Source organism: Electrona antarctica (genome assembly GCF_951216825.1).
Source record: "Electrona antarctica genome assembly, chromosome: 19".
Classification (NCBI taxonomy): domain Eukaryota; kingdom Metazoa; phylum Chordata; class Actinopteri; order Myctophiformes; family Myctophidae; genus Electrona; species Electrona antarctica.
In genome coordinates this window covers 40,182,465-40,204,732 of record NC_136800.1, presented here as the reverse complement: position 1 = coordinate 40,204,732, position 22,268 = coordinate 40,182,465, and the positions used below count along the sequence as shown (strand labels likewise).

Below are 22,268 nucleotides of genomic sequence, written 5' to 3'. Positions count from 1 at the left end.
TTGAATCTAATCAAATTATTTTTGGATACACAAGACTTGGAAATGTGTGCAGATCTTTGAATATATCTATTATTGACGGGTGCTAGCCCCTCCTATGTCCAGCTTTGAGGGCTTGGGCACACCCGACACCCACAAACACTGTGTTAACATAAACATTGAATGCCATTGACAATTAATGGCCAGCTTTGAGTGTTTGTGTAAACACAAACATTAAAGACAAAGGTGAGGACGCAAATTGTGATTGGCCAGAATGAGGTCATGTATGATGATTAGAGCGCCCCTCACTTCACACAGGTGTGATTTCTTTTAATTTTATTTGTAACTCAAATCTTTGCTTCTGGAGGTCCCAGCACAATATATATATATATATATATTATTTTTGTAATGTTTTTTTGTGGCTTTCGCCTTTATTTAATATTTTTATGGAGGGACAGACAGTAGGCTGACAGGAAATGGGTAGAGAGATGGGGGGGAAGACATGCAGTAAAGGCCGTCGGGATCGGGAGTCGAACCCGCAGCACACTGCCAGACTGGATTACCAGCCAAGGTGCCTGGACCATTGAGCCATGGCCCATATCTGGTCCACAGCCGAAAACATTTCATCCATGTCCTCCTTGTCATACAGTGGTAGCCGTGTTAGTTTTCTGAGGGTGTCCAAGGTGCTGTAATGGCGGTACTGGTCCTTCAGGTCCTCTGGGTTAGACAGGGGGTCAGACTGACTCGGCACGGCACGGCCCTCTTAGCCAGGGGAAGGAAAACACATTTAGCTGGGCGGTTGACCTGGTGGTCTGCACCGCGGTGGGTGGGTGGATGGATGGGGGTTGGTGACTCGTGTGTGTGCGCGTACGCCCATGCACGAGCACATCGGTCCTGGAATGCAATTATAGGGCTGGACCCGTGAGCTTGTCGCTAGGGAGCATGGATGCTGCTCTCTGACACACAGGCACGCACACGCACACATGCACACACTGTGCGTGTGCATCCATGCTCACGCACACAACGTCCCTACAATGTTCCTTTCTCACTTTCTGTTTCTTTTGCTTTCTCCTGAAGTGTGCTATATTGTGTTTAGGACACATTGGTAGAGGTGTTAGGTTGTGTAGTTTACCTTGCCTTGATTTAACTCCAAATATGGTCAAGAGATATTCAATAGTTTCTCTGTTGATTAGAAACTTATATTCCAAAATAGTCTCCTCACTGACCTCAAATACAGTATTTGTAAAGAGCTTTTGGATGTGTACACAAAAGTACTGCCTTTTATCCTTTAAGTGTTCAGTTTTTGGTAGAACGTGGATTTGGATATGTAACTGTAATACCTAATGATCACTCCAACTTAAACAGCATTGAACAAAGTGTGTGTGTGTGTCTGTGTGTGTGTGTGTCAGTCTCAGAGAGAGCGATGGCCCCTCTAAGGTGTGTTCAGAAGGACCTAAAGAGTTCTTCTCTTCTCTAAGAGGCTCTTTTCAACTCTCTGGGCTCCTCTCCTTTCATCTGTCCCACCTCTCCTCCCAGTTCGATCTGTTACACACACACACACACACACACACATAAAGAGACTCACCTGCTCCCATGTCTCTCTCTCTCTCTCTCTCTGTCACCCGCTGAAAGCCAGAGAGAGACAGATCGATGTTGAAATCTCACCCTGGTAAAGAGCAGAATGTCTTCCTCTCCGTCTCATCCCTCGTTCCTGGGCATCTAATGAGAAGACGGAACCCTTCTGCCATACTCTGATAGAGAGCTCGGGTGGCCTGAGGAGACACACACACACACACACACACACACACACACACACACACACTACAGAGGCATTGCACTGGCACACACACACACACACACACACACACGCACGTTTGTATTATTATACTTGTAAGGACTTAAAGACGTCACGTGTGCGTGACATAGTAGGCTAGCTATAGCTACGGATAAAATGGGGAAAAGTCTTAATCCTAACACCTAAACCTAACCCCTAAATGTTTAATGCTGCTAACACTAACCAACCAGGAAACTGTTCCTAATTGTAAATTAACTCACAACCAAAAAATTAAATAAAATGAAAATCTGTCAGGACCAAGAAAACGGTCCTGCACAATGTCTATTCTACACTTCTAGACTTGATTTACGCATGTATAGTATTAGTAATAGAAGCACACATGTACACACACGCACACACGCACACACACACAGCGGTACACTCAGAAGGCGGATTTGTCTGGAAAGCTCCTCAGTGGTTCAAACGGAGGCGGCTGGGCTGAAATCCACCAGGCCCTGGAGAGAGAGGCGGGTGGGGGGAGGGAGGGAGGGATTGTCAGATGCTTGAGGTGGGCCGATGGGGGATCTATCCCTCTGTGCCCACCATCCTTCTCTTCCCCTTTGAGACAGCCGGGAATAAAGGCAGAGAGTGGGACCAGGCAACCTTTCAATGGGGGTGTGCTGGGGTCAGGCTGGCTGGCTGGGGAGAGATCGAACAAGCTCGGTTTGTGATTCAACTCTGTGTGTGTGTGTGTGTGCGCATGTGTGTGCGCACACGTGCGTGCGTGTTTGAGCCGAGGGGAGAGCTGCATGTATCTCAGGCACTTTGAAGGCCTCGAGAGCAGCAACTGAGCCCCAGACTGAGAACACACTCCGTCTGCCTTTCCTTGGCTTGGTTGTTCTGTCTGTCTAAAGTGTAATGATCAGCTGTATTTTAATGTGTACGTGTGCATTTCACTAGAGTTTGTACAGTATTATGGCCTCTGTCGGGTGGAAACCTCATGTCTGAAACGTCACTTTCGAATTTGAAAACGCGAAATGCATCAGATCTACAAGCTCAAAAGGAATCGCTTCGAGATGCGGTTCGATCTTGCACTTTACTTTTGATGCTTTTGTTTAACGCTGTAGTAGGATCAAGTTAGGGAATTCATTTACAAGTTTGAATATGGAGATAGTTTCTGCCCGACTCCCATCTACGTCGTGAGCGCTACAACTACATGAGTGATCTGCCCAGCCCACATCAGCTCGCGCAGGCAGGCTGACAGACGGAGACAGATCGTCACACTGATGGACAGATCTCTGGCGGTGATAACAGGACGGGGATAAATGGGCAGAGAGCTTCAGAGAGGCACCGAGAGGGATTATGGCTGGTTAAGATGGCCCAGGGGGATAGGAAATCTCCTCCTTTGTAAACAGCACTTCAAACATGTCCCTGTCGCGTCTTTGTCTCCCCCCCCCCCCCCCCCCCGTTTCTCCATCTCTCTCTCGCTCTCAGTCCGTCTCTCTGCCTGGTTCTCCCCCCTCTCTCTCTCTCTCTGAACTGTGAGCGACAGAACGCTAGTACAGTGACCTGTGACCCTCCTCCCTGTCCCCACCCCCCCCCCCCCCCCTCCTCCCTTGTGCGCACCGATAATTGCTACGGCAACGGGTGCACGGGCGAGGTCAGCCTATTGGTTCGATCCCATGCCTGCTCCCCGACAGCTTCCCTTTGATCCTGCCCTCCCGCTGTTAGACGGTGACGGAGCGCCGGTCGGCGCCGAGAAAACATGTCAACGCCGCGCGGAAAACACGTGTAGCGAGCTGGCAATGTCGAGAGTCAGACACGTTTGAAGAGGGGTTATGGTAATGAGAGATGCAAGCGCCGATGCCATTTAGGAGTTTGGCCCGCTTGCGTGCCCGAGCACGTCGGTACACGAGTCAAGAGATTATATTCATGTAGGAACAAAAATGGAGAACAGAGATCGAGAGTGTTTCTCCACTTAACCCATTCTTAACCCCTTTTGGTGTTAGCATTATGTTGTGCTTTAACTATTGAAAAATAGCAGACCTACAAGCTCATAGCGCGCCACCGAGTGGCGCGCTACGAGCTTGTAGGTCTGCTATTTTTTTAAAAATCGAAGAACCACTGACATAGAAACATAGCTTTTTCAGAAAACTGTCAGGATGTAGAAGACATTTTTAGAATCTGATCTCAGGTCAAAATGGGTTAAAGCCTGTACTTAGATGACAGGGGGTCCTCCAGGCCTCTATGCTAGGTCCACACTGACTTTCCGTCTACACCAAATCTCTTTGCCGAAAACGGCCGTTCTATGGCTATTTTCTGCGATTGTTTGCGCCGGGATAGGAAGTCGAGAGGATAAAGTGAAGGGAAAAAATACAATGGACAATTATGTTAGCAGAGTTACAGCGTAATACAGCCCCAGCGTAAAGCTGCAGACCCGCACTGTAATAGCACCCGACGAGGGATATAAGTACATGTGGAGACGGAAACACACGTGGCGTGCTTCGCACAGCTCCTTCTCCCTCAAAGTGAGGCTCTTCATTTAGAACACGCCCCAAATCAAATCATTATTATAATACACACGCCCGTCATCACAGGTGGCGCTCGGTGTTCAATCAAGTATCAATCAATAATTCAATCAAAGCATCAAACGGGCATAAATAAACAATATTATCCAAAATAGAAATAATGTTACAATTAAAGGAGCATTCAGTGATTTGGAAAAAAACACTGGTTCGCCCCGACGCCCGGTAACAAGATGTGCACATGTACACGCTCTACAGTGGGGGAAGTACAACAGACCAACAGCATGTGCACCAAGGCACGTCCACTCGATCATGATTGGAGGAAGGCCCCTCTCATCCTAATTGGATGAAGGCTTTGCCACCCAAAGCCCAAACCAAAACTAGGGTTTTTTGATCCCAGGGGCTCACTGGGGACAGGGAGGAACTCCTTATATGGTCAGCACACTTTATAGTAGGGAGGATTATCCAAAAAAAATAAGAAAAAATAAGTGATATTTGAATTAAGTGAAATCACTGAATATACCTTTAAGAGCATAACTCAAAAAAATAAAATAAAAATATACTAAGGGAGAGAATAGGAGTGAAGAAAGGAAAGGAGTATGAGAGGGGTGAAAGAATGGTGGAAAGGAGCGATGAGAGGAAGAGGGGAGGAAGAGGGGAGTGTGCATCAGCGTGCATAATGTGAGTGAAAGGCAGTTATAGTGGGGCTGACCTTTCCATGGCCAGATTAGATTGGCCTGCCAAGACTGCTTAGAGGGACAGATAGTAGCACTGGGAGTGTGCATGGCTCACACACACGCACGCACACGTTAGCCAAGAACACACCACCGCCACATATATCACTGCCTGCCTACACATGACGGGCAAAGTGAAGACCGCGCGGTGACCCGATGGCAGCCATGTATGGTAGCGTTGCACCTGAACCCGCCAGGTTGTATGCAAGGTGTGCGAGAGTTAAGCCGTACTTATTTGTCCATGAAGGAAATGTCAGTCGTCTTGAGTTGGAATGGTTTACGGCTGTTTAAACGGTCTTCTCTGGGTGTTTGTACTCGCTGCGAAGTCCCGTTTCACAACAAGGGCTGTAAATATGTTACCGTACCTACCGTTAAGTAAGGTAATAGACAAGACATGAAGCATTTATTCATCACTCATGGTAACGCATGTTTATACAAAAAATGGGTAAAATTCCAATATATCAAAATAGATATACCTACTCAATCCTTGCCAAACATATTCGCTAATGATCGTATTCCGCAAACAACAAATGGAAAACCTTTTTGTCACATTTCACTTTAACATATTGTACAACATTGTTCTGATATTCAAATGAGAATTTTTCTCACAAGCCACGTGTATGAAATGTATGTAAAATGAAAAGTATGAAAAAGATTTTTCTCAATTCCCTTAACCCATTTTGACCTGAGATCAGATTCTAAAAAATGTCTTCTACATCCTGACAGTTTTCTGAAAAAGCTATGTTTCTATGTCAGTCGTTCTTCGATTTAAAAAGAATAGCAGACCTACAAGCTCATAGCGCGCCACTCGGTGGCGCGCTATGAGCTTGTAGGTCTGCTATTTTTCAATAGCTAAAGCACAACATAATGCTAACACCAAAAGGGGTTCCCGCCCAAAATGGGTTAATCCCTAAACCCAGAACTAGTACATCTTAAAACTAGATTTGTGCCCATATCCTGTAGCCAGCCTCCTCCACCCTTCTCTCTCCACCCAACACAACTCATCTCCTCCCAGTGGTCTAACCGAGACCCCCCACCCACCAGCCCCTTCTCTCCCTGACCACCCCAGCCACAGCATCCAGACCCCCGCCCACCAGCCCCTTCTCTCCCTGACCACCCCAGCCACAGCATCCAGACCCCCACCCACCAGCCCCTTCTCTCCCTGACCACCTAGCCACAGCATCCAGACCCCCACCCACCAGCCCCTTCTCTCCCTGACCACCTAGCCACAGCATCCAGACCCCCGCCCACCAGCCCCTTCTCTCCCTGACCACCTAGCCACAGCATCCAGACCCCCGCCCACCAGCCCCTTCTCTCCCTGACCACCCCAGCCACAGCATCCAGACCCCCACCCACCAGCCCCTTCTCTCCCTGACCACCCCAGCCACAGCATCCAGACCCCCACCCACCAGCCCCTTCTCTCCCTGACCACCCCAGCCACAGCATCCAGACCCCCCACCCACCAGCCCCTTCTCTCCCTGACCACCCCAGCCACAGCATCCAGACCCCCACCCACCAGCCCCTTCTCTCCCTGACCACCTAGCCACAGCATCCAGACCCCCACCCACCAGCCCCTTCTCTCCCTGACCACCCCAGCCACAGCATCCAGACCCCCACCCACCAGCCCCTTCTCTCCCTGACCACCCCAGCCACAGCATCCAGACCCCCCACCCACCAGCCCCTTCTCTCCCTGACCACCCCAGCCACAGCATCCACAGCTTGATCAATTGATTAGATTAACAATGATTCCTCTCTCTCTCGCTCGCTCGCCCGTTCTCTCACATTAGTGGTCAGGAGTCATCCGTCTACCCCGTTCGGCCATCCATTTTGGTCACTCGTCCACTTCAGATTGATGAAAAGGCCCTGTGTCGTTCGTTCACAACTTAACACCTGTGTCGCTCTGCTCTCGCCTGGCTGGGCTGTCCTGTTGCATTCTGGGAAAGACGACGTCTCTCGTGGGCCTCTTAATTGGGATTTTTCCGCGTGCGTCGTGCATTTCCACTTGACTAAACGATCAACATCCACAAACAATGAGCTGACCGTACAGTTCCTTAAGGGTGAATACTACTTACTTGTGTGCCGTTAAAATAGCAGATCTACAAGCTCACAATGTTGTTGTACTGTGACGCGTTGTGAGCTTGTAGATCTGCTATTTTTGGTGTGCGAACACTGGCACGCAACTCCAGGCTTTAGCCTCATGTTCATCCTAACGAAGTAAACCCTGTTTTACTGTATGGCCACATGTGAGGACAAGACATAATCTTTACGCACTGTATTCAGTACCTATGCCTTCTGAGTGTATGCATTAAGTTGTACCCCGAGAAGTTCCAAGTCAGATTTACGCAGCGCGGCAGCCATTGTTCCCATATGTTCCCCCTCGGCCACCGGGACCAAATAAAAGTTAAAAGGTCCTTTTTATTTGAACAATAAAAACCATGGGCCAGTTGTAAAAGTGCTCGGCATCGCTGCCGCGTTTTATACCCCTCCCTTTTTCACGACAGCTTTTAGTCCATCAGTGCTTACTAGTCTCTCTGTTCCTTCCTCCACGTCTCTCTCTCCTCTTCCTCCTTTCTTACTAGTCTCTCTGTTCTTTCCTCCACGTCTCTCTCTCCTCCTCCTCCTCCTCCCTTACTAGTCTCTCTGTTCCTTCCTCCACGTCTCTCTCTCCTCCTCCTCCTCTCTTACTAGTCTCTCTGTTCCTTCCTCCACGTCTCTCTCTCCTCCTCCTCTTTTCTTACTAGTCTCTCTGTTCCTTCCTCCACGTCTCTCTCTCCTCCTCCTCTCTTACTAGTCTCTCTGTTCCTTCCTCCACGTCTCTCTCCTCCTCTTCCTCCTCTCTTACTAGTCTCTCTGTTCCTTCCTCCACGTCTCTCTCTCCTCTTCCTCCTTTCTTACTAGTCTCTCTGTTCTTTCCTCCACGTCTCTCTCTCCTCCTCCTCCTCCTCCCTTACTAGTCTCTCTGTTCCTTCCTCCACGTCTCTCTCCTCCTCCTCCTCTCTTACTAGTCTCTCTGTTCCTTCCTCCACGTCTCTCTCTCCTCCTCCTCCTCCTCCCTTACTAGTCTCTCTGTTCCTTCCTCCACGTCTCTCTCTCCTCCTCCTCTTTTCTTACTAGTCTCTCTGTTCCTTCCTCCACGTCTCTCTCTCCTCCTCCTCCTTTCTTACTAGTCTCTCTGTTCCTTCCTCCACGTCTCTCTCTCCTCCTCCTCCTCTCTTACTAGTCTCTCTGTTCCTTCCTCCACGTCTCTCTCTCTCCTCCTCCTCCTCTCTTACTAGTCTCTCTGTTCCTTCCTCCACGTCTCTCTCTCCTCCTCTTCCTCCTCTCTTACTAGTCTCTCTGTTCCTTCCTCCACGTCTCTCTCTCCTCCTCTTCCTCCTCTCTTACTAGTCTCTCTGTTCCTTCCTCCACGTCTCTCTCTCCTCCTCCTCCTCCTCCTTACTAGTCTCTCTGTTCCTTCCTCCACGTCTCTCTCTCCTCCTCCTCATTACTAGTCTCTCTGTTCCTTCCTCCACGTCTCTCTCTCCTCCTCCTCCTCCTCTCTTACTAGTCTCTCTGTTCCTTCCTCCACGTCTCTCTCTCCTCCTCCTCCTCTTTTCTTACTAGTCTCTCTGTTCCTTCCTCCACGTCTCTCTCTCCTCCTCCTCCTTACTAGTCTCTCTGTTCCTTCCTCCACGTCTCTCTCCTCCTCCTCCTCCTCTTTTCTTACTAGTCTCTCTGTTCCTTCCTCCACGTCTCTCTCTCCTCTTCCTCCTTTTTTACTAGTCTCTCTGTTCCTTCCTCGACGTCTCTCTCTCCTCCTCTCTTACTAGTCTCTCTGTTCCTTCCTCCACGTCTCTCTTTCCTCCTCCTCTTTTCTTACTAGTCTCTCTGTTCCTTCCTCCACGTCTCTCTCTCCTCTTCCTCCTCTCTTACTAGTCTCTCTGTTCCTTCCTCCACGTCTCTCTCTCTCTCCTCTTCCTCCTCTCTTACTAGTCTCTCTGTTCCTTCCTCCACGTCTCTCTCTCCTCCTCCTCCTTTCTCACTAGTCTCTCTGTTCCTTCCTCCACGTCTCTCTCTCCTCTTCCTCCTCTCTTACTAGTCTCTCTGTTCCTTCCTCCACGTCTCTCTCTCCTCCTCCTCCTTTCTCACTAGTCTCTCTGTTCCTTCCTCCACGTCTCTCTCTCCTCTTCCTCCTCTCTTACTAGTCTCTCTGTTCCTTCCTCCACGTCTCTCTCTCCTCCTCCTCCTTTCTCACTAGTCTCTCTGTTCCTTCCTCCACGTCTCTCTCTCCTCCTCCTCCTTTCTCACTAGTCTCTCTGTTCCTTCCTCCACGTCTCTCTCTCCTCCTCCTCCTTTCTCACTAGTCTCTCTGTTCCTTCCTCCACGTCTCTCTCTCTCTCCTCCTCCTCCTCTCTTACTAGTCTCTCTGTTCCTTCCTCCACGTCTCTCTCTCCTCCTCCTCCTTTCTCACTAGTCTCTCTGTTCCTTCCTCCACGTCTCTCTCTCCTCCTCCTCCTTTCTCACTAGTCTCTCTGTTCCTTCCTCCACGTCTCTCTCTCCTCCTCCTTTCTCACTAGTCTCTCTGTTCCTTCCTCCACGTCTCTCTCTCTCTCCTCCTCCTCCTCTCTTACTAGTCTCTCTGTTCCTTCCTCCACGTCTCTCTCTCCTCCTCCTCCTCCTTTCTCACTAGTCTCTCTGTTCCTTCCTCCACGTCTCTCTCTCTCTCCTCCTCCTCCTCTCTTACTAGTCTCTCTGTTCCTTCCTCCACGTCTCTCTCTCTCCTCCTCCTCCTCTTACTAGTCTCTCTGTTCCTTCCTCCACGTCTCTCTCTCTCCTCCTCTTTTCTCACTAGTCTCTCTGTTCCTTCCTCCACGTCTCTCTCTCTCTCCTCCTCCTCCTCTTTTCTCACTAGTCTCTCTGTTCCTTCCTCCACGTCTCTCTCTCTCTCCTCCTCCTCCTCCTCCCTTACTAGTCTCTCTGTTCCTTCCTCCACGTCTCTCTCTCTCTCCTCCTCCTCCTCTTTTCTTACTAGTCTCTCTGTTCCTTCCTCGACGTCTCTCTCTCTCTCCTCTTCCTTTCTTACTAGTCTCTCTGTTCCTTCCTCCACGTCTCTCTCTCCTCCTCCTCCTCTTACTAGTCTCTCTGTTCCTTCCTCCACGTCTCTCTCTCCTCCTCCTCCTCTTACTAGTCTCTCTGTTCCTTCCTCCACGTCTCTCTCTCCTCCTCCTCCTCTTACTAGTCTCTCTGTTCCTTCCTCCACGTCTCTCTCTCCTCCTCCTCCTCTCTTACTAGTCTCTCTGTTCCTTCCTCCACGTCTCTCTCTCCTCCTCCTCCTCTTACTAGTCTCTCTGTTCCTTCCTCCACGTCTCTCTCTCCTCCTCCTCCTCTTACTAGTCTCTCTGTTCCTTCCTCCACGTCTCTCTCTCTCTCCTCCTCTTTTCTTACTAGTCTCTCTGTTCCTTCCTCCACGTCTCTCTCTCCTCCTCCTCCTCCTCCTCTCTTACTAGTCTCTCTGTTCCTTCCTCCACGTCTCTCTCTCCTCCTCCTCCTCCTCCTTTACTAGTCTCTCTGTTCCTTCCTCCACGTCTCTCTCTCCTCCTCCTCTTTTCTTACTAGTCTCTCTGTTCCTTCCTCCACGTCTCTCTCTCTCCTCCTCCTCCTCTCTTACTAGTCTCTCTGTTCCTTCCTCCACGTCTCTCTCTCCTCCTCCTCCTCTCTTACTAGTCTCTCTGTTCCTTCCTCCACGTCTCTCTCTCCTCCTCCTCCTCTCTTACTAGTCTCTCTGTTCCTTCCTCCACGTCTCTCTCTCTCCTCCTCCTCCTCTCTTACTAGTCTCTCTGTTCCTTCCTCCACGTCTCTCTCTCTCCTCCTCCTCCTCCTCTTTTCTTACTAGTCTCTCTGTTCCTTCCTCCACGTCTCTCTCCTCTTCCTCCTCTCTTACTAGTCTCTCTGTTCCTTCCTCCACGTCTCTCTCTCTCCTCCTCCTCTCTTACTAGTCTCTCTGTTCCTTCCTCCACGTCTCTCTCCTCTTCCTCCTCCTCTTACTAGTCTCTCTGTTCCTTCCTCCACGTCTCTCTCCTCCTCCTCCTCTTTTCTTACTAGTCTCTCTGTTCCTTCCTCCACGTCTCTCTCTCCTCCTCCTCCTTTCTCACTAGTCTCTCTGTTCCTTCCTCCACGTCTCTCTCTCCTCCTCCTCTCTTACTAGTCTCTCTGTTCCTTCCTCCACGTCTCTCTCTCTCCTCCTCCTCTTTTCTTACTAGTCTCTCTGTTCCTTCCTCCACGTCTCTCTCTCCTCCTCCTCCTCTTCCTCCTCTCTTACTAGTCTCTCTGTTCCTTCCTCCACGTCTCTCTCTCCTCCTCCTCTTCCTCCTCTCTTACTAGTCTCTCTGTTCCTTCCTCCACGTCTCTCTCTCCTCCTCCTCCTTTCTCACTAGTCTCTCTGTTCCTTCCTCCACGTCTCTCTCCTCCTCCTCCTCTTTTCTTACTAGTCTCTCTGTTCCTTCCTCCACGTCTCTCTCTCCTCCTCCTCCTCTTACTAGTCTCTCTGTTCCTTCCTCCACGTCTCTCTCCTCCTCCTCCTCCTCTTTTCTTACTAGTCTCTCTGTTCCTTCCTCCACGTCTCTCTCCTCCTCCTCCTCTTTTCTTACTAGTCTCTCTGTTCCTTCCTCCACGTCTCTCTCTCCTCCTCCTCCTCCTCTCTTACTAGTCTCTCTGTTCCTTCCTCCACGTCTCTCTCTCCTCCTCCTCTCTTACTAGTCTCTCTGTTCCTTCCTCCACGTCTCTCTCTCCTCCTCCTCCTCCTCTCTTACTAGTCTCTCTGTTCCTTCCTCCACGTCTCTCTCTCCTCCTCCTCTCTTACTAGTCTCTCTGTTCCTTCCTCCACGTCTCTCTCTCCTCCTCCTCCTCCTCTCTTACTAGTCTCTCTGTTCCTTCCTCCACGTCTCTCTCCTCCTCCTCCTCTTTTCTTACTAGTCTCTCTGTTCCTTCCTCCACGTCTCTCTCTCCTCCTCCTCCTCCTCTCTTACTAGTCTCTCTGTTCCTTCCTCCACGTCTCTCTCTCCTCCTCCTCTCTTACTAGTCTCTCTGTTCCTTCCTCCACGTCTCTCTCTCCTCCTCCTCCTCCTCTCTTACTAGTCTCTCTGTTCCTTCCTCCACGTCTCTCTCTCCTCCTCCTCCTCCTCTCTTACTAGTCTCTCTGTTCCTTCCTCCACGTCTCTCTCTCCTCCTCCTCCTCCTCTCTTACTAGTCTCTCTGTTCCTTCCTCCACGTCTCTCTCTCCTCCTCCTCCTCTCTTACTAGTCTCTCTGTTCCTTCCTCCACGTCTCTCTCTCCTCCTCCTCCTCCTCCTCTCTTACTAGTCTCTCTGTTCCTTCCTCCACGTCTCTCTCTCCTCCTCCTCCTCCTCCTCTCTTACTAGTCTCTCTGTTCCTTCCTCCACGTCTCTCTCTCCTCCTCCTCCTCTTTTCTTAATAGTCTCTCTGTTCCTTCCTCCACGTCTCTCTCTCCTCCTCCTCCTCCCTTACTAGTCTCTCTGTTCCTTCCTCCACGTCTCTCTCTCCTCTTCCTCCTCTCTTACTAGTCTCTCTGTTCCTTCCTCCACGTCTCTCTCTCCTCCTCCTCCTCCTCCTCCTCTCTTACTAGTCTCTCTGTTCCTTCCTCCACGTCTCTCTCTCCTCCTCCTCCTCTTTTCTTAATAGTCTCTCTGTTCCTTCCTCCACGTCTCTCTCTCCTCCTCCTCCTCCCTTACTAGTCTCTCTGTTCCTTCCTCCACGTCTCTCTCTCCTCTTCCTCCTCTCTTACTAGTCTCTCTGTTCCTTCCTCCACGTCTCTCTCTCCTCCTCCTCTTTTCTTAATAGTCTCTCTGTTCCTTCCTCCACGTCTCTCTCTCCTCTTCCTCCTCTCTTACTAGTCTCTCTGTTCCTTCCTCCACGTCTCTCTCTCCTCCTCCTCCTCCTCCTCTCTTACTAGTCTCTCTGTTCCTTCCTCCACGTCTCTCTCTCCTCCTCCTCCTCCTCTTTTCTTAATAGTCTCTCTGTTCCTTCCTCCACGTCTCTCTCTCCTCCTCCTCCTCCTCTCTTACTAGTCTCTCTGTTCCTTCCTCCACGTCTCTCTCTCCTCCTCCTCTTTTCTTAATAGTCTCTCTGTTCCTTCCTCCACGTCTCTCTCTCCTCCTCCTCCTCCTCTCTTACTAGTCTCTCTGTTCCTTCCTCCACGTCTCTCTCTCCTCCTCCTCTCTTACTAGTCTCTCTGTTCCTTCCTCCACGTCTCTCTCTCCTCCTCCTCCTCCTCTCTTACTAGTCTCTCTGTTCCTTCCTCCACGTCTCTCTCTCCTCCTCCTCCTCCTCTCTTACTAGTCTCTCTGTTCCTTCCTCCACGTCTCTCTCTCTCTCCTCCTCCTCCTCTTTTCTTAATAGTCTCTCTGTTCCTTCCTCCACGTCTCTCTCTCCTCCTCCTCCTCCCTTACTAGTCTCTCTGTTCCTTCCTCCACGTCTCTCTCCTCCTCCTCCTCCTCTCTTACTAGTCTCTCTGTTCCTTCCTCCACGTCTCTCTCTCCTCTCTCCTCCTCCTCTCTTACTAGTCTCTCTGTTCCTTCCTCCACGTCTCTCTCTCCTCCTCCTCCTCTTTCTTACTAGTCTCTCTGTTCCTTCCTCCACGTCTCTCTCTCCTCCTCTTCCTCCTCTCTTACTAGTCTCTCTGTTCCTTCCTCCACGTCTCTCTCTCCTCCTCCTCCTCCCTTACTAGTCTCTCTGTTCCTTCCTCCACGTCTCTCTCTCCTCCTCCTCCTCTTTTCTTACTAGTCTCTCTGTTCCTTCCTCCACGTCTCTCTCCTCCTCCTCCTCCTCCTTTTCTTCTCCGGTGGGTTTGAGGGACGAATTACGGAGAGTTTTAGAGATGGGGTTGTTTTTAAACGTTGAGTCCCTGCAGATCCGCCAGTAGAAAAAGGTCCCAATTTTGGCGAATTGACACAAGAATGTCAACGCGGTGAGAGCTGCTGCCCTTAGAAGTCTAGTCCGCAAACCAGTAGAGTGCCTGAATAAGATGTCTAGCGACTGAGGCTAGGCCTGTGTCAGAGACACACACACACACGCACACACACAGTCACACACACACACACATACGTCCAGACAGACCACACTAGTCCAGTTAAGGGCTTGTAGGAATTGGGGCAGGTGTAAATAAGATGGCTGTCGGACCTGTCACTGGTTCACACGTGTGCACGCACACACGCACGCACGCAGACACTGTCTTGCAGTTGGATAGACAGCCCAGCCACATACACATGTGCCTTGGAGACAGGACGCAAGTGACAGATGGACACGCGCACAGCCACATGTCTTAACCTATTTTGACCTGAGATCAGATTCTAAAAATGTCTGTTTGAAAATGGACAGTTTTCTGAAAAAGCTATGTTTCTATGTCAGTCGTTCTTTGATTTTTCAAAAATAGCAGACCTACAAGCTCGTAGCGCGCCACTCGGTGGCGCGCTATGAGCTTGTAGATCTGCTATTTTTCAATAGCTAAAGCACAACATAATGCTAACACCAAAAGGGGTTCCCGCCCAAAATGGGTTAAGTGACAGATGGACAGACAGCCTCACACGCGTACAGAAAAGGGGAGAGAGGCAACACACACACACACACACGCGCACGCACACACTCACAGCTGTGCGCGCGCGCCCAGCTGTGCAATTAAGTACAGCTGAAACAAAGAGTCAGGCTTTGGTGATGTTTTTCTGAACACAAGTGAATGTATAGATAGGCAACATGTCTGACTTCATCATTTCGTTTGTTGATTCTGAAGAAGGCCTAAGAGCCGAAATGTCAATTAAAATCAGATGGAGCCCGAGTGTACAACTTCTTCCCTCTCCTATTTTTGACTTCTAATCCATTAAGACCATATTCTACAAAATGTCTTCTCCTGACAGTTTTCTGAAAAACTTCAGTGGTGCTCAAACCTTTTCATTTCAAGGACCTCCAGAATTATCTGTATTTGGCCGCGGACCCCCATCTGAAAATATCTTGTTCCAGGGACCCCCCAGAAGCAAATATTTGAGTTAAAAACATTTGCTGTGAATATGAATATACAAAGACTTGCACACATTTTCACGATTTTTCCAAAAATAGCACATCTACAAGCTCTGCGCTATGAGTTTGTGTATCTAGTATTTTTCCAATAGCTAATGTATAAAATACTTTAGCTATTGGTCTTCTTCTACAAGCGAAATAGAACAAGAGTCTGGGGGCAGTAGACGGTCACTGAGTTAAACTCACCTCTCTCACCCCTCTCTCTCTCGCCACACCAGGAACGGGCTTCGCCATGTGCAACCCCAAGGAGAGCCACGGTGGCGCCGACAGCGACGCGGACCTGGACGTGGACGGAGACGACACGCTGGAGTACGGCAAGGCCCAGTACACGGAGGCCGACATCATCCCCTGCTCCGGGGCCGGGGAGGACCAGGGGGAGGCCAGGGAGAGGGAGGCGCTACGCGGGGCCGTGCTCAAGTATGTATGCACCAAAACACACACACGGCTGCATTTGTCTGTGGATCATTGTCGATACGCGCTTACCAAGTTACGTTTTCAGGATATTGACAAATTAACTTCGGTGCATAAATAAAATAAGTCAACACTCGTTCTGCCGATCATTATGCTGGATGTAAAGTGTCATTATAACATTTTGTTACACAATGCTGTATAAAGTAAATGTATTTTTCTATGACGTGGTATGGTCAATTGTATCTGATGATTGCGAACGCAGTGAGCATTTACTATGAGACCCAGCAGATCCTGTCTGTGTGTGTGTGTGTCTGTGTGTCACGCTGTAACACCACCCGCCCACCACCAGAGGGTGCAGCTGTATCACACACAAAAACACACACATGCGCACACACGCACGCACGCACACACACAAAACTTAACTTAAAAAAAACTTAACTTAAAAAAAAACTTAACTTAAAAAATGTATTCTAATTGTTGTTTTTGCAATTTACGAGCTGCGTTCGCTTCCCGCGTTCGCGCGTCTTACTTGTAAATGTACTATGGTTATCAGCTTCTAGAATGGTGCAGCAGTTAGACCATTGTATGACATGTTACTGTATATCACTTTCTCAATGTGTGTTGCAGTGGTGGGATGCCTTCCAACAGGATAACACCAGAGTTCTCCAAATGGTCCAACGACGGTAAGGATTGTAAAACACATCTTAACTCAGAGACACACACTTAATATAAGCATTGATGCACACATTTAATACAAAGCCACACACACACCGAAGACAAACCAACTGACGAGTCCAAAGCAAACACTGATTGAATTGAATTTAGAAATAGATTGCACGGCAATTTGTCGCTTCCTGGAAATAACAGCCATGCATCACAGCTGGAAGGTTTTTCCAAAACGGATGTTTTTAAATGTGACAGGCTGTAAAATGTTTAAATAATAAATGGAATTGGCTATATGCACGCAGAACGTACACTCTCAGAGTTACACACCCGTACGTAAGGGGCCATTTGCAATTTTGGAACCCACTCAAGCAGGGGTTCTCAACCCGTGGGTCGCGACCCCTCGGGGGGGGGGTCACCAAATTATTTTAGGGGGTCCCCAAATTATAAAAAAAAAAAAAAAAGATTTTTTTTAAAATTTTATTTTCACCATTTTTCAAAAATAGCAGACCTACAAGCTCGTAGCGCGCCACTCGGTGGCGCGCTATGAGCTTGTAGATCTGCTATTTTTCAATAGCTAAATTATAACAATGCTTAAAACACCAAAAGGGGTTCCCGCCCAAAATGGTTTAAGGTTATTGTAGCAGTCAATTTATATTGGGGGTCGGGAGGGGGCGGGGTGGGGGTCCCGAGACATTGCCAAAGCATTTCCGGGGGTCCCCGGCCAAAAACGTTGAGAACCCCTGCACTCAAGGACACTTTGAGACCCACTGGTGTGTTTCCAGTGAGCCAACATGCACAATAGCAGCACCCTGAGTCTGTCCAAAATGGCGTGTGTGCATAGAGCCCATTGTCAAGCTGTGTGTGTGTGTGTGTGCTTTGTCCCTCCAGAGATGCCGTCGACCAGCAACGGCGAGTGCAGCAAGACGGACCCCAACACCCCTTCGTCATCCTCCTCTTCGTCCTGCAACGCCCCGCGCACCTGTAAAAACAGCGAGATTGAAAAGTAAGTTTGCACACGGATACCGTCGCACACACACAACCATATCGCTGGGCTGAAACCTTGTATGTCCAATATCTCACAACCATATCGCTGGGCTGAAACCTTGTATGTCCAATATCTCACAACCATATCGCTGGGCTGAAACCTTGTATGTCCAATATCTCACAACCATATCGCTGGGCTGAAACCTTGTATGTCCAATATCTCACAACCATATCGCTGGGCTGAAACCTTGTATGTCCAATATCTCACAACCATATCGCTGGGCTGAAACCTTGTATGTCCAATATCTCACAACCATATCGCTGGGCTGAAACCTTGTATGTCCAATATCTCACAACCATATCGCTGGGCTGAAACCTTGTATGTCCAATATCTCACAACCATATCGCTGGGCTGAAACCTTGTATGTCCAATATCTCCACTGTTTTGTTCGTGAAGCTACACTAGTGCTACGTAAAGGTTGCCGAAACATCCGAGATGTTGCAGTTCACGACGTGTCGTGATGCAATGCATAGACCGGCTGTTTTTGTTCTTTTAACAAGAGCTTGTGATAATTACAACTCAATTGGAACACAGTCTTTTATCCCATGTCCTGAAAAGTAAGTTTTGGACATACGGTATAAGGTTTCCACCCGACAGTGATATGTACACACGCACGCACGCACGCACGCACGCACGCACAGTCTCACACACGCATGCATGCACACGCAGACACACACACACACAGAGTGATGTACTTGTTAAAAAGAGTGAGATCGAAAATGACTATCCACGACCAGAATCCAAAATACTGTTCGCACCCAGACTCTCGCACACATGCGCACACACACACACACACACACACACACACACACACACACACACACACACACACACACACACACTGCCATAATTTCATGACTTTCTGATGAGTTTCCTCACTTGTGGGAGAGCCGCTTCTAGGAGGGTCATAAATGATGCATTTTGTGTGAAATTCTCATTTTTCTAACATTGCACGCGAGTGTGTATGCGTGTGTGTGTGTGTGTACGTGCATGAGTGTGTGTGTCAGAGAGCGACGACAGGGAGGGTCTCTCCAGGTATTGATCTTCTCTGCAGTCCCGTTCTGTCTGAGCACAGATCTCGCCTGGAATCTTTAATAGACACACACAGACACACACACACAGACACACACACACACACACACACACACGTTACAGCAAGGTTTCTCCTAGTGGGTGACTCCAGTCCAGTGGTGCCACGGGTAATATCTGGAATGTTTTACATTTCACCAAAACGGATATTGTTCTTCGGGACATAATATGCCAGGGGAAAAATTGCATGCACTGTATACCCCCTGGCCTGAACAGTCATTTGTAATTAATTATACCCTAAATTTGGAGTGAAAAATCTAGTCTAGGTCGTCCTCGGACGAACCCTCCATCGCCACTTCTGCTCATCCCGGTTCTGCATACATTTGGCCAGCTTGTCGGTTCTGCATCCATTTGGCCAGCTTGTCGGTTCTGCATCCATTTGGCCAGCTTGTCGGTTCTGCATACATTTGGCCAGCTTGTCGGTTCTGCATACATTTGGCCAGCTTGTCGGTTCTGCATACATTTGGCCAGCTTGTCGGTTCTGCATACATTTGGCCAGCTTGTCGGTTCTGCATACATTTGGCCAGCTTGTCGGTTCTGCATACATTTGGCCAGCTTGTCGGTTCTGCATACATTTGGCCAACTTGTCGGTTCTGCATACATTTGGCCAGCTTGTCGGTTCTGCATACATTTGGCCAGCTTGTCGGTTCTGCATACATTTGGCCAGCTTGTCGGTCATCCCGGTTCTGCATACATTTGGCCAGCTTGTCGGTACTTTTGCGATCCTGTGTCGTTCTCGAGTACATCCACATATGTTAACACCCTGAGTGGCAAAAACGGAGGTCTCCGTCCTATCAAATAATCCCGCTCGACGCCCAGGATGGAGATTAATCAAAAGACAGAACATTAGCACCATAGCAACAGAGCGCACCAGTCTACATGCTGGGAGCGTCTATTGAGCAACATTCGATGTCATTTCCGGTTGGGAGGTCATCCAAAGTGGTCCCCCTCCATTTTCGTGGATGAGATCGAAAATCTTAAAACGTGAATAACTTATGATCTAAATCAATGCTTCCAATTCTAACCAAGGATTTTGACGGCCCATCGCGGTCCCGTCGCTTGTCGCGTTAGAAGTAATCATAGCTCCCGTTGTTGTCGATCCCCTCGTGGTGTTTTGGCTACATCTAGCGACTTCTAGCTACTTCCAAGATGGCGCTGTGCCACCTTGAAAGCTGCAAATCGCTGGGCGCCCTGAGTTAATGGTCCTAAATACCCCCGGGCGTTCGGGGTGTTATTGTGGGACGTCCTAGTGACCGGTGCCCATGTGTCGGTTCCCCACTGCACCAATCTGCTGGCCTGGCAGCTCTTGATGACTTTGGCAGTTCAGCTAGTAGTGTCATTCTCCTGGCTGCTATTTTCTCGCTCCTTTGTATTGATTCGTGATGGTACCATGTTCACTCTTGTTGATACGTACTTTCTGGTGTAGCACCCCGTCTAGAGACTTATGGTGTAGCACCCCGTCTAGAGACTTATGGTGTAGCACCCCGTCTAGAGACTTATGGTGTAGCACCCCGTCTAGAGACTTATGTTGTAGCACCTCGTCTAGAGACTTATGGTGTAGCACCCCGTCTAGAGACTTATGGTGTAGCACCTCGTCTAGAGACTTATGGTGTAGCACCCCGTCTAGAGACTTATGGTGTAGCACCTCGTCTAGAGACTTATGGTGTAGCACCTCGTCTAGAGACTTATGGTGTAGCACCCCGTCTAGAGACTTATGGTGTAGCACCTCGTCTAGAGACTTATGGTGTAGCACCTCGTCTAGAGACTTATGGTGTAGCACCTCGTCTAGAGACTTATGGTGTAGCACCCCGTCTAGAGACTTATGGTGTAGCACCTCGTCTAGAGACTTATGGTGTAGCACCTCGTCTAGAGACTTATGGTGTAGCACCTCGTCTAGAGACTTATGGTGTAGCACCTCGTCTAGAGACTTATGGTGTAGCACCTCGTCTAGAGACTTATGGTGTAGCACCTCGTCTAGAGACTTATGGTGTAGCACCCCGTCTAGAGACTTATGGTGTAGCACCCCGTCTAGAGACTTATGGTGTAGCACCTCGTCTAGAGACTTATGGTGTAGCACCCCGTCTAGAGACTTATGGTGTAGCACCTCGTCTAGAGACTTATGGTGTAGCACCCCGTCTAGAGACTTATGGTGTAGCACCTCGTCTAGAGACTTATGGTGTAGCACCTCGTCTAGAGACTTATGGTGTAGCACCTCGTCTAGAGACTTATGGTGTAGCACCCCGTCTAGAGACTTATGGTGTAGCACCCCGTCTAGAGACTTATGGTGTAGCACCCCGCCTAGAGACTTATGGTGTAGCACCTCGTCTAGAGACTTATGGTGTAGCACCCCGTCTAGAGACTTATGGTGTAGCACCCCGTCTAGAGACTTATGGTGTAGCACCCCGCCTAGAGACTTATGGTGTAGCACCTCGTCTAGAGACTTATGGTGTAGCACCCCGCCTAGAGACTTATGGTGTAGCACCCCGTCTAGAGACTTATGGTGTAGCACCCCGTCTAGAGACTTATGCAGGGATGGTTTCACTGTCATGTAGAGTAGTGGTTCCCAAAGTGGGGTCCGGGGACCCCCAGGGGTCCTTGAGGGAGTCCCCAGCTAAATGATAGTTTGGAGCCAAATGGACCCTTATGGGTCTGCAACTCTGAGAGTGTACAAATGGAACCAAATGGACCATAACGGGTCCATTTGGTTCCACACACACACCGTAGATTAGAATACGTGTGTGTGCGTGTGTGGGAGAGAGAGTGTGAGTGAAAGGCCAGTGCTCCTTAATTCCCTCATTTCCATCTCCTCATCCATATTCTGCCACAAGAAAACAATCACACGCACACACACACACACACACACACACACACACACACACACACACACACACACACACACACGTCATCCCCCTGCATGGGTAATAGGGGTCAGCTCATTGCAAGTGAGGAGAGGGAGAGACGGAGAGTGCAAGAGTAGAAAGAGAGGGACGGGTGAGCGAGAGGAGGAGGAGGAGGAGGAGGGAGTGCGGGGTGGTTGGTTGGTTGATTGCTTGCTTCTGCATGTCTGGCATATTCCCCTGTCCTTTTGCTCCCATGCTATTACCACACACACACACACTGTCTGACACACACACACATACACACAGTTTGTCTGGGCGAGTCGGGGTCTGCGTTCCTCGGGTCGGCCTGTTAGCCCCTCATCCTGCTTCTTTGGGCGTAAGTGATTTCCCTTGTCCAAGCTAAGGTCCCCTCTTATTATACCCAATGAAAATATTCATCACTCTTTGCTTTTCACCCCCTCTTCCTCACTCGCTGCACCCCTCTCCTCTTCCTCACTCCCTCCACCCCTCTCCTCTTCCTCACTCCCTCCACCCCTCTCCCCCTCCCCTCTCCTCCCCTCCACCCCTCTCCCCCTCCCCTCTCCTCCCCTCCACCCCTCTTCCTCACTCCCTCCACCCCTCTCCTCCCCTCCACCCCTCTCCTCCTCCCCACCCCCCCTCCCTCCACCCCTCTCCTCCCCTCCACCCCTCTCCTCCTCCCCACCCCCCTCCCCCTCCCCTCTCCTCCTCCCCACCCCCCTCCTCCACCCCTCTCCCCCTCCCCTCTCCTCCCCTCCACCCCTCTCCTCTTCCTCACTCCCTCCACCCCTCTCCCCCTCCCCTCCACCCCTCTCCTCCTCCCCTCTCCTCCCCTCCACCCCTCTTCCTCACTCCCTCCACCCCTCTCCCCCTCCCCTCCACCCCTCTCCTCCTCCCCACCCCCCTCCTCCACCCCTCTCCTCTTCCTCACTCCCTCCACCCCTCTCCCCCTCCCCTCTCCTCCCCTCCACCCCTCTTCCTCACTCCCTCCACCCCTCTCCCCCTCCCCTCCACCCCTCTCCTCCTCCCCACCCCCCTCCTCCACCCCCCTCCTCCACCCCTCTCCTCTTCCTCACTCCCTCCACCCCTCTCCTCTTCCTCACTCCCTCCACCCCTCTCCTCCTCC

The 22,268-nt window shown here is 50.0% G+C and overlaps 1 protein-coding gene across 1 annotated transcript in view; it reads left to right on the top strand.

Moving 5' to 3' along the window:
* The window catches only part of rnf220a (ring finger protein 220a), a 71,165-nt gene that overhangs the window by 23,628 nt on the left and 25,269 nt on the right, over positions 1–22,268 (top strand). Inside the window, exons 8-10 of the mRNA XM_079529348.1 lie at positions 15,292–15,490; positions 16,112–16,167; positions 17,039–17,153. Coding sequence (XP_079385474.1) covers positions 15,292–15,490; positions 16,112–16,167; positions 17,039–17,153 — 370 coding nt within the window. The remainder of the gene's footprint in view (positions 1–15,291; positions 15,491–16,111; positions 16,168–17,038; positions 17,154–22,268) is intronic.